Genomic DNA, 12,396 nt, shown 5'->3' on the forward strand with positions numbered 1-12,396 from the left:
GCCTGCGCGGTGGGGTGGTGGGGGGAAATGTTGGTTGCGGTGTGGTTGGCTTTGGCCGCTTGTTTCTTCGCCGCGCTGCTGGTTCTGCAAGTCCCGCTACTGAAAGCGTCACCCGGGGCTCTCTCGCTTGACCTCGCCGGGATCTTTCAAGACCTGATCCGGTACGGGAAGACCAAGGCAGCCTGTGGGCAACGACCTGTCCAGCTGCAGATCTTTGATGTTCCCAAGAGGTAAACGAAACAAGTCAGCAGTTATGCAGGGGTGTCTATCTGTGTACCTCAACTCCCAGAATTCCTCAGCCAGCATTGCTGCCTGAGGAATTCTGGGAGTTGAAGTCCACAAGTCTTAAAGTTGCCAAGGTTGGAGGCCCCTGATCTAGAGATTAGAGCTGGAAGGGACCTTGGAGGTCGTCTAGTCTAACCCTCTGCTCAAGCAGGAGAACCTATACCATTTCAGACAGGTGCTGTCCAGTCTCTTTTTAAAAACCTCCACTGATGGAGCACTGACAACTTCTGGTGGTGGTTAAAGATATGGAGGACGGGGGATTCCACATGGAAATGTACTTTGGTATTCTAGAATATAGATATATGGATTAAGGAGCTTTGGAATTAAAGGTTTACTGGGGATTATTGTTAAAAATAAGAAAATAAATTCAATTGGAATAGAAATCCCCGGGGAGCCGAGGGCCACCAGGTTGCCTAAGGAGGGGTGAACCGGCCCAGGTCGGAGACGGAGCAGGTCAAATGGAAATAAGAATTTATTATAAGAATGCTATTTGAGATTATGTGGTGAGGAAAGTGAATGTAAAGAGAAATAAGAGAAACCAAAATGATTATATTGTTATTAATATTATATAATGGATTAAATGGGAATGAAACAGAAAATATAATTTGTTACATAAATGTAATTGGAAAAATAAAGAGTATGGAAATTAAAAATGATTATTAATGTTTAAGAATTTAAAATAAGATAACTACATAATAATTAGTAAGGTGGTGAAGAAAATGAATACGGAGCATGGAAATCAAACACAATATTGTTATTAATATTTACAATTGGTTTGTTATATAAACGGTTTTGGAATAAACATAAGATTTATTATGTAATAGGGAAAGAATATCATGTGGAACCCGATTGGGAGAAAAGAAATAAATGCATATATAATAGTAAATAGGAGATCATTGTTAATATAGGATGTAGCAACTAAAAAAGACTATATTGATATGTGGTTTTTTTTAATTTGTTATATATCGGGTTTAATGGAATAAAAAGGAGAGAATATATAAAATAAAAATAGGTGGCAAGATTGAATTGATAATGAAAGGGGATAAATATTGGATAACATATTTTGGGATGATTTTTTTTCTGTCTGGAAATGATGAATGAAATGACATGAAGTGATAAAACATGTTAAAAGAAAAATGGAATAGGAATAGGAATTCTGGGAGTTGAAGTCCACAAGTCTTAAAGTTGCCAAGTTTGGGGACCCCTGATCTAAAAGCAAGCCAGCCACATTGTGGTTCAACGCAATGTGCAGACTGAAACGAACCCTAAACTGACCCTGGTTCCTTCTGCAGGTGGTTCTACCATTTTTATATTGTGTCTGTGACCTGGAATGGCTTCCTGCTACTGCTGTTTATGCAGTGTGTGCTTTTCTCTCGATCGTTTCCTTCCTGGGTTCAGGATTTGCTTGACATTCTTGATGGAGGAAAGGAAGACGGAAACATCCACCACTCAGAAAATGGTATGATATTTTTTTTTTTGACATGTATGTATATTATTTGGTGGAGAGGGCCCCAATGTATTGTAGATTTTGGAGGACGGCTTTTCTACGAAAGCTGAAATTATTTATTCTGTGCATCAAATGGGAGGACAAGCAAAATCATTTTCACTACAGATTTTTCAAGTATATTCCTTTCCATGTATCCCACTTTCAATTGGGGAGGGAAGTGGGAGGAGAATAGGGCTGCTGGATCTGGAAAGATCCAGAAAACTGTAGAAAAGAGGTATGACAGCAATAATAACTATACTCAAAATAATACTGGAGATTAAAGGGCATATTTTAATATATTGGATCCATGAAAAGTTACAGGTAGCCGTTGACTTACAACTTTTGTTTAGTGACTATTTGAAGTTTCAAGAGCACTGGAAAAACAGTGACTAATGACCATTTTTCACACTTATGACCCTTATAGCATCCTCATGGTCATGTGATCAAAATTCAAACACTTAGCAACTGGCTCATATTTATGACGGTTGCAGTGTCCCAAAATCATGTGTCCTTCTTTTACGACTTTCTGACAAACAGAGTTATTAGGGAAGCCAGATTCACTTAACATCCATGTTACTAACTTAACAAATGTCTCACTTAGCGACAGAAATTTTGGGCTCAATCACGGTCGTACGTTGAGGAATATCTGGATTGAGCAGATGCCTTCCCCGCAGTTTTGCATGAGTAGGACATTTTTATTGAAATTTTTTTTTCAATAAAAATTGTTTTAATTGAGAGATCTAAACCTGAGGAACTTCCTAATCACTCAACTCCTATTTGAGGAACAAAGTTACTAAGGGAACCTGGCTTCCCCACTGCAAAAGGTGAGATACCATGACCCCAGGACACTGCAACCGTTGTAAATATGAGTCAGTTGACAAGCCCATCTGATTCCCAGGCATCAGACTTTCAATCACACGACCATGGGGATGCTCTTATGGTTGTAAGTGTGAAAAACTGTCATGAGTCACTTTTTTCAGTGATGTTACGGTCACTAAACAAACGGTTATAAGACAAGAACTACCTGAATTTTGATGTTTCGCCCTCTGTTAGTCGCTCAAAGTCATTTGGAGCTTGATGTCTTTTATGTGAGATGGAAAAAAGTAGAGGCTCATCCCCTATTTTTCCCACCAGCAGAATTCTGAACGTTAACATGGGTAATATCTCTGAGGATTTCTTGTGCCATCTTGCAGTTTTTTTTGGGGGGGGGGGGGGCTGAATTTGGCACCCCTGCGACAAGCTAACAGTTGTTTACACATTGTCTTTGTTGGATTTCTAGGTGCCACATTCCTGTCAGCCTTCCTGGTCTGCCTTTTGGTCTGGGTGAATAGCTGTCGACGGTTAAAAGAATGCCTTCACGTCAGCGTCGATTCTGGAGGTGTCATTCATTTTGTACACTACTGCTTCGGCCATTTTTACTATGTTTTGGTGGGGTTGACAGTGCTGTGTCAGGTGCCAGCAAAGAGTAGAGAAGGTAAGCATCTTCTTTTGCCTTCTTGCAATAAAGTGTAGGAGAAGGAAGGGCAGAGCCAGGGGAGGAGTAAAGAGAGGGGTCGGCCTAAAATTGTTAGGTAGTCACAAGTGAACTAAACCCAACCTTCCTTGAGCCATGGTGGCCCAGTGGTTAAAACACAATTAATGGTAAAGGTTCCCCTCTGTCATGCCCCTGGTAGAGACTGACTCTGAGGGAGCGGAGGAATAGCCGACAGAGAGTGGAAGTGTGGCTCCGGAGGTTGTGGAGGAGGCTGGGGAAGGGCAGAGACTGGCTGGGCAGTCAGAGGAGGACCCAGGCCCATCCCGTTTCCATCCTAGGGCACGCAGGGAGGAGAGGATAAGGGAGAGATGTGGTCTATTTGGGAGAAGAGGACTTTGATCCTCTTCATGGGCTGCAGCTTAACATCTGAATAAGAGAACGGACATGCGTACAGGCAAGCGCTGGAAACAAAGTGTGGAAATATCTCTAGTTTATGGTTCCTCTCTGAGTTTTGGCGTCCTTCCCAGTATGTGTTCTGTTCTCTGTGGACGTCCTCCAGCCCTTGTCTTGCCTGGTTTGTGCTTTTTTCCTCCTTCTTGTAACTGTTTGTGTGGGAGTTTTTTGTCTTCAGTCAAGGATATTCAGAGCTTGGAAGCAAAGTGAAGGAATAAAAGGGGCTTCACCTGTTTTCTGTGACTGTGTTTTATATCCCACCCTGGGACATTACACCCTCACACATATGTGCTAGTCGTTTCCGGCTCTAGGGGAAGGTGCTCATCTCCGTTACAAAGCCGAACAGCCAGCACTAAGACGTCTCTGTGGTCATGTGGCCAGCATGACTAAATGCCAAAGGCGCATAGAGCGCTGTTCCCTTCCCACCAAAGTGGTCCCTATTTTTCTACTTGCATTTTTTATGTGGTTTCGAACTGCAAGGATGGCAGAAGCTGGGACAAGGAACGGGAGCTCCCTCCATTACACGGCACTAGGGATTCGAACTGCTGACCTTTCTGATCGACAACCTCAGCATCTTAGCCACTGAGCCATCGTGTTCCCCTATAGAACGCAATATTGCTGACTAATTCTGCAGAAGGCCAGCAGTTTGATTGTCACCAGCTCACCTTCTGAGGTTCATTAAAATGAGGACCCAGATTGTTTTTTTGGGGGGGTCATTACAGGTAGTCCTTGACTTACAGTGGTTCCTTCAGTGACCGTTGAAGGTTACAGTGGCACTGAAAAACTGAGGACTATTTTTCACACTTGCAACCGTTGCAGCTTCCCACATTCACACAATCAAAAGTCAGCTGCTTGGCAACCGATTCATATTTATGACGATTGCAGTGTCCTGGGGTGGGGGCATCTGATCCCCTTTTGCAGACTTCTGACAAGCTAAGTCAGCGGGGAAGATGGATTCACTTAACACCTGCAGTGATTCACTTAACAACTGTGGCAAAGGTCGTAAAAATGGGGCAAAATTCACTTAGAAAATGTCTCACTTAAGCAACCGAAATGTTGGGCTCCATTCTGGTCGTAAGTTGAGGACTACCTGTATGCTGACTCTGTAAGCCACTTAGAGAGGGTGTAAAGCACTCTGAAAATGGTATATAAGGCTAAGCGCTATTGTTAAGCTGTTTTTTTTTAAAGTTTACAGATAACAGATGAACAGATAATCAGAATTGGAAGGGACCTCGTAGATCATCTAGTCTAACCCCCCGCCCAAGCGGGAGACCCTACACCATTTCTGACAAATGGCAGTCCAATCTCTTCTTGAAAGTCTCAACTGATGGTGCTCCCACAACTTCCGAGGGCAACTTCTGTTCCATTGGTTGATTGTCCTCACTGTCAGAAAGTTTCTCCTTACTTCCAGGTTAAATCTCTCCTTGTTCAGTTTCCATCCATTATTCCTTGTCTGGCCTTCAGGTGATTTAGAAAATAGCTTGACCCTTCCTCCTCTCTGTGGCAGCCCCTCAAATATTGGAAGACCGCTATCCTGTCTCCCCTGGTCCTTCTCTTTACTAGACTAGCCAGGCCCAGTTCCTGTAACCGTTCTTCATATGTTTTAGTCTCCAGTCCCCTAATCATCCTGGTTGCTCTTCTCTATACTTTTTCTAGAGTCTCAATGTTTTTTTTATAATGTGGTGACCAAAACTGGATGCAGTACTCTAGGCGTGGTCTTACTAAGGCTTTATAGAGTGGTATTACTACCTCCCTTGACCTTGATTGTATCCCTCTGTTAATGCAATTTAGGATTGCATTGGCTTTTTTGGCTGCTGGGTCCTATTTACCTGGTTGTCCTCTAAGACTCCAAGATCTCTCTCCCAGTTTCTTTATATTTACAATAAACTCATCTTTCATTTAAACAATGTGTCCACTTAAACAGTGTGACATTTTGCGACATTTTTCTCACTCACGGAGCTAAGGTGGGCCTGGCCTGCATGTGGTGCATCTGGCCTACAGGCCGCCAGTTTGACACCCCCGATGTAGAATAAATAATAGCAATACCGGTTTACTATAGACCACATTGAAATCTGAATTTAATAAAGCAAGGGGTTCAACATATTTTAAACACATAAATACATTCTGTTTCTCTTCATTTAGGCACAGCTCCTTCACTGACAGTCTGCTGGTTCCACGTTCTAGGACTTGGGATGTTCTGTTGGGCTTCTGTCCATCAACACAGATGTCATGTTATTCTTGCTAACCTTCGAAAAGATAAATCAGGTAAAAGAATTGCTATTCCAGTCAATATTTTTTAATCTTCCCAAGTCAAATATATTAGTATAGCCAGGGATGGGATTCTACCAGTTCGCACCTATTTGCTAGAACCGGTTGTTAACATTCTAAGCAGTTCAGAGAACCGGTTGTTAGAAGAAATTACTGGGCTAATCCTGTAAGGAAGGCAGGAAGGAAACATTCTGGTGTTGTTTACAGAAACTGCCTCTCCGTTAACCCTTATTACATTCTTGGCAGGACTAGACTTCCTGTCTCTGGAACTTCTCTGGAGTTTTCTTTCCCTCCTTTGCTGGTACTTTGCTTGTTCGGAGTAACCATGCAAAGTTACAATGGCACTGAAAAAAGTGACTTATGGCCATTTTTCACACATGACTGTTGCAGCATCCCCACAGTCATGAAAAGCTAAGCGAGGAGATGTATGCCTCGATGTGAGTGATATTGAGTTGGCCACGCCCAGCCAATAACATGTCCACCAAGCCATGTCCACCCAGTCACATGACCACTAAGCCACACCCACCAACTAAGCCACGCCCACAGAACTGGTTCTTAAAAAATTTGAATCCCACCTCTGAGTATAGCCCAGTGTTGGCGAACCTTTCAGGAGCGCCGGAAACCGGAAGAGCAGCTCCCTGGCATGCATGCGTGGGCTGGAAGCTTCCAGTTCCCAGCGCATGCATGCGCACTGGCCAGGTGAACTTCTTGCGCATATATGCACCAATAACTAGAAGACCAAGCAGCCGGCATGCATGCATGCATGCGCTGGAAACTGGAAGCTCAGCTTCCCACACTGGGGAGCTGCCCTTCCAGTTTTCGGTGTTCCCACGTGTGCGGAGACTAGCTGGCTGGTGTGCATGCGCATGCTAGAACCCAGATGAGCAATGGATGACAGCTGGTGTGCCCGGAGAGATGGCTCTGCGTGCCACGTCCAGCAAGCATGCCCTAGGTTTGCGATCACAGGTATAGCCCCTGTTGCAATCCTTGGTGTATCTGGCTGGTGTGCATGCGCATGCTAGAACCCAGATGAGCAATGGATGACAGCTGGTGTGCCCGGAGAGATGGCTCTGCGTGCCACGTCCAGCAAGCATGCCCTAGGTTTGCGATCACAGGTATAGCCCCTGTTGCAATCCTTGGTGTATCGTTCAAAGAACACTGGTGATACTTGGGGAGAAAGCGTACAGAACAAACAATTTAGGTTATTAAATCCAGATTAGGGATGTTAGTGCTTCAAATGCCAAGACGAAAGGTGCTCTGGAGCGAGCTTAACTACACACTGTACCCTGTCGATCTCTCCTTAAAACATTGGTTATTATCCTGGGATTGTATGGGAGCAACCAACCCCAGGAGAAGTTGAGCTTGAGTTAATAACAGGCCAACAACCATGAACCCATATCTGTCCTACAGCACTTTTTTTGTACTCCGTTGGCATTTCTTTTAAGTCAAAACAGTATTTTCCTGTGACTGAGTAGGTTCCATGGGAGCCCAGAAGACAGAGTTTCTCTTACCTACATATTTATTCCATTCAAGCCATCTTTTTCGGCTTGGGATCCAAAATGCTGCACATGCCTAATGCATACATATTCTGACCTTGTAGGTAAAAGGGCAGAGGATTCAACATAAGGAACCAAAATATATGTACGATGGAGGATTGTTGAACCCAGTCACTCCAAACTTTCTTGCCTCATTGCCCTTCTTTGCATTTTCTGCAGTGTTATTTTGAGACCAAAAGAAGGGAGTTATTGTGAGAAACAATAGTAGAAACACATGTTTTGGATGGAGAGATTTCTTGGCACCTCTCACTAGCATCCTGGTTTTGGACTACCTCCAAGGCCACTTGGACAAGACCCACTGTTAGCAATATAGACTATAGCTAAAGAGTTAAGAGCAAATTTCATTTCGTTGGCTATGTTAGCTGGGATGGTGGCTCTTGGTGTTGAACATAGTTTGAAACCAGATGATTGCAAGATTCAGCTAAACTATCTACTTGGGAAAATGTTTAGTTTTTTATAAGCACAGTGTGTCTAACATGTGAAACAACATATGTTGGATGTGTCCAGAGGCACAACCATTAATACATCATATAATCCAGGAAAACAGGTTCTTTGGCCAAATTGGATGTCCTGTCACTCACATTAACCATATAGTTGTTAATTAGCAATCTATTTTTGTTAGTGCCCATTCACAAATATCATAGTACTTATAGATAACTTGTAAACAGTAATAACAGCGAGATAAGAGAATAAATTATTTTCTGACTAGTGTGTGCATTTATGACCAGATTTCCTGCATCTGACAACAAAAGCCGCCTATGTGAAACTGATTAAGGTCTGGTCAGTTTCAGGTAGCAGCTCTTTAAACAATCTCTCTGCCCTCTGTGGAGATTCAAAAATGGGGGGGAAAAAAACCAGGCCAGGGACATGACACTGTACAGAGAAGTTTATCTGAATGACGTAGTTGCAATCGAGGATTCTCATAGTATCTCCTCCCTTGCTCTCTCAGACACATATTCTATTATTAACTATTTTGCTTAACGATAAAGTGACTGGACCAGATTACAGTCACTAAATGGGGGGGAAAAGGTATGATTGGGAAAAGGGTGAAATTTAGCCAATGGATTTATTAAAGTTGTAGCCTTTCCCAACTTTCATAATCTAATTACACTGCTAGTTCTGCTCACCTTTCTAAATTCAACAGCTAATTTTTTATTTTTATATTTCTTTTAGGAAAGGTCTCCAGTTTGGATCATAGCATTCCTTTCGGTGACTGGTTTGAACTGGTGTCCAGTCCTCATTATTTTGCAGAATTTCTCATATATACATCAATGGCTGTCACATTTGGATTTTATAATTTAACTTGGTGGCTGGTGGTAGTATATGTCTTTTTTAATCAGGCAGTTAGTGCTGTTTTGTGCCACGAATATTACTTAAACAAATTTAAGCACTATCCAAAATTTCGGAAAGCATATATACCCTTTATTTTTTAAATTGTTTATATTAAATGGAGTATGATTCTACATTTGCAGCGATTAAAGATCTGGAGATCTTCTGAGACAAAGTGATTATTACCAACAATTTTTTTTTTGCTGAAATTGAATTGTTGCTGATCATTCTGCAGGTCATTTATTAGACACAGAAAATATGCTTCTGTCGGTTGTATTGTGATCATCAGAGCAATTTTATGTAATCTACTTAGATGAAAGTTCAACTGAGTTTAATATGTCTTATCCCAAAGAGAATGCTTCCTAAAATAAGATCATACCCATAGGCAATTACATTATGTATGCTGGTTTGACAAAATGTCTCACTAACTGTGGGGCTTACTTCTGAGTAAACTGCAAAGGGATGTACTCAGGAGTGGGATTCAAATTTTTAACAACTGGTTCTGTGGGTGTGGCTTAGGTGGTGGGCATGGCTTGGTGATCAGGTGACTGGGTGGATGTGGCTTGATGGTCATGTTATTGGCTGGGTGTGGCCAGCTCAACATCACTCATATCGAGGCACGCATCTCCTCGCCTGGCTTCTCATGACTGTGGGGATGCTGCAACAGTTGTAAGTGTGAAAAATGATCATAAGTCACTTTATTCAGTGCCATTGTAACTTTGAATGGTTACTCCACACAAGCAAAGTACCAGCAAAGGAGGGGGAAAAAACTCCAGAGACGTTCCTGAGACAGGAAGTCTACTCCTGCCAAGAATGTAATAAGGGTTAATGGAGAGGCAGTTTCTATAAGCAACACCAGAATGTTTCCTTCCTGCCTTCCTTACAGGATTAGGCCAGTAATTTCTTCTAACAACCGGTTCTCCAAACTGCTTAGAATGTTAACTGGTTCCAGCGAATAGGTGCAAACTGGTAAAATCCCACACCTGGATGTACTTTTAATAAGATACTGATGGATTTTTTCCCCCTTTGCACAACGTTCTTGCTTTGGATCAGAACAAAAAAAGCTATACTTTTTTTCTATACTTTTAGTCAGATTCATACAAGGTCTGCATGAATGATGAAATGAAATTTAACACTCGACTGGCAGTTGTCATGTCTTATACTTGTCTGTTCAGAAATATGCAAACGCTATGCTTGGATGATCTCAAAAAAAAATAAAAAAAATTCAGGGCTGAACTTGTTTAGTATTTGCATAGGAAACCACCAGATAATTCCAGGATTGTAGAAAAATCAAGCTAACAATTTAGGAGAAGGAAACGGCAAACCTTTTCAGATATCCAGGAGCAAAGTTCCTGGGAGAGAAAATAGAACTTTACATCCTATAATTTGCGATATTTCTGTCTCTTGCAGAAATGCCAGGCTTCCTTAAATGGAGGACCACCAAATTTGCTGGCCTGAAGCTAGTTGTGATGACCCTGGGTGTGGCACAAAGGCAACACAATCAGATAATCGGTAGGAGTCCCTTTAATAGCTCCAGCTTTGCCCCCCAATGTCCTGGTTACCTTCTGGGCTGGAGGAAAACTCCCAGGAACAGCCTTTGGGTGCAGAGAATCAAGTCCAAAACGTGGTCAACAAAAACTGTAACTATAAGTCCAATCAAGGCAAAATGAGGTAATTAGTTTGGCAGGGCAGGAGAAGAAATTCCAGACGTGAAGGAATGGCAGTAATTCAACCCGGTTGGGTGGATGCCAGGAACGCATATAACCAAAGTCAACACAAGATAAACTCACTTTTGTTCCCAGCAGCTGCCGCACTCAGCTTGCATCTCTTTTAAACTCTCATTCCCAGGTGTGTCTAATGAAGGGAATCAGGGCCCTTTCCTCCCCCATAAGCCACGCAACACACATTGCTCCCTTCTCCGTTCCTGCCCTAGGATGAAGAGGGTGTGGGCCCGGGTCTTCCTCTGAACTCCCTCTCTGTTGTTCTACCTCTGCCCTGCTCTGCCCAGCTGGACTTTGCCCTTCCCCAGTTTCCTCCACAGCCAATGAAGCCACACTCCCACTCCCTGTCAGCTGTTCGTCTTCCTCCTCGGATTCAGACTCCGACGGGCATGACACGAGCTGGGAATACTAGCTAGCACATCTGGAAGGGAGATTTTTTTGGGGGGGAGATTATCAATAGTGGAGCCATGATGGTGCAGTGGCTAGAATGCAGTATTGCAGGCTGACACTGCCAGCTGCCAGCAGGTCGATTTTCACCAGCTCAAGGTTGACTCAGCCTTCCATTCCTCCGAGGTTGGTAAAATGACCTATGGTCATTTTGCGATCGTCTAACAAGCGAAGTTGATGGGGAAGCCAGATTCACTTTACAACCGTGTTCCTAACTTCAGTGATTCACTTAGCAACGGAGACAAAGGTCAGAAAATGGGGCAAAATTCATTAATAAATGTCTCAGTGCCAGAAATTGGGCTCAATTGTGGTCATAAGTCTAGAACAAGGGTCTTCAAAACTTGGCAAGTTTAAGACTTGTGGACTTCAACTCCCAGAATTCCTGAGCTAACATGACTGGAGGAGGAATTCTGGGAGTCCACAAGGTTTAAAGCTGTCAAGTTTGAAGACCCCTGGTTAGAACTACCTGTGAGGGCACTAATTCAAGAGCTCTACATTTTCTTGACTCTAAACCAGGGATCTGCAAACTTGGCAACTTTAAGACTTGTGGACTTCAACTTCCAGAATTCTCCAGCCAGCTATTCTGGGAGTTGAAGTCCACAAGTCTTAAAGTTGCAGTTTGGAGACCCTTGCTCTAAATATTTACCAAAATTGCTCAAGCCGGATGTATTTCTCACATCAATATTTCAAAAAGCTTCAGGTTTTCAAATTGTACCAATTATTTTGATAGAATTCCGTTCCTTTGTTATAAGTTTCAAAATTATTAGAAGTATTTAATACAAAAGTATTCAAAGTATTCAAAGTGTTACATTAGATACACCCATTGCAAGTACTAACAGCTGCACTTAAGTATTAAAATTAAGTTATCAAAGATAGATTAATGATTTGGAAGTAGGAATCCCAATATTATTTGACCTCGGTTGCTGATTTGCTTCGTTGGGCTGCTGTAAAGGAGGAACAAAAGCTAAAAGGGGACAAGAGTGAACAACTTTTGCATTGTTGCCAGGATCTGCCCTTTAAATTAGCAGTTGAGGTCTACTTGCAGGAGACTGCACTAATCTGAGAGATGGCTATGATTTTGGGCATTAATTGTTGCATTTCCAGATTATTACAGACTCCAAAACTTCTCCGCTTTTTCTCTCTCTCTCTCCTGCCAGAAAAACTACAAATGGGAGGAGCTTCTGCCTGCCGGAAGAGCATCACGTGACACGCGTTGATTGGCTGGCTCGCTCTTCCCTCAGCCTTGTTAGCTCCCGCCTCTCCGAAGGCGGGACAGCCGAACATGATAGTTTCTTAATTCTCTTGCGTCAATCCCAGAGCGAGCGGGGAATTGCCCAATCAGACGAGGGAATCGGGCGGCGGAGGCGGGACGTCGCC

The 12,396-nt window shown here is 42.8% G+C and overlaps 1 protein-coding gene across 3 annotated transcripts; it reads left to right on the forward strand.

Annotated features, from left to right (window-relative positions):
* SRD5A3 (steroid 5 alpha-reductase 3) lies at positions 1–12,345 on the forward strand. Of its 3 annotated transcripts, XM_087963586.1 has the most exons (6): positions 1–230; positions 1,578–1,744; positions 3,051–3,245; positions 5,841–5,963; positions 10,262–10,363; positions 12,177–12,345. In XM_087963586.1, exons 1-6 carry the CDS (start codon positions 28–30, stop codon positions 12,224–12,226), a joined length of 840 nt encoding a protein of 279 aa, XP_087819712.1. In that variant the 5' UTR covers positions 1–27; the 3' UTR covers positions 12,227–12,345. The 3 variants fall into 3 exon arrangements, with proteins under 3 accessions (XP_087819712.1, XP_087819711.1, XP_026532354.1); XM_087963585.1 differs by lacking the exon at positions 12,177–12,345 and having other exon boundaries at positions 10,262–10,536; XM_026676569.2 differs by lacking the exons at positions 10,262–10,363; positions 12,177–12,345 and adding an exon at positions 8,696–9,026.
* Positions 12,346–12,396: the final 51 nt, after the last annotated feature.

The sequence above is a fragment of the Notechis scutatus genome, chromosome 4, assembly GCF_049901735.1.
Source record: "Notechis scutatus isolate UNSWTSFEM ecotype Mainland chromosome 4, rNotScu1.2, whole genome shotgun sequence".
In the NCBI taxonomy this organism is placed as follows: Eukaryota; Metazoa; Chordata; class Lepidosauria; order Squamata; family Elapidae; genus Notechis; species Notechis scutatus.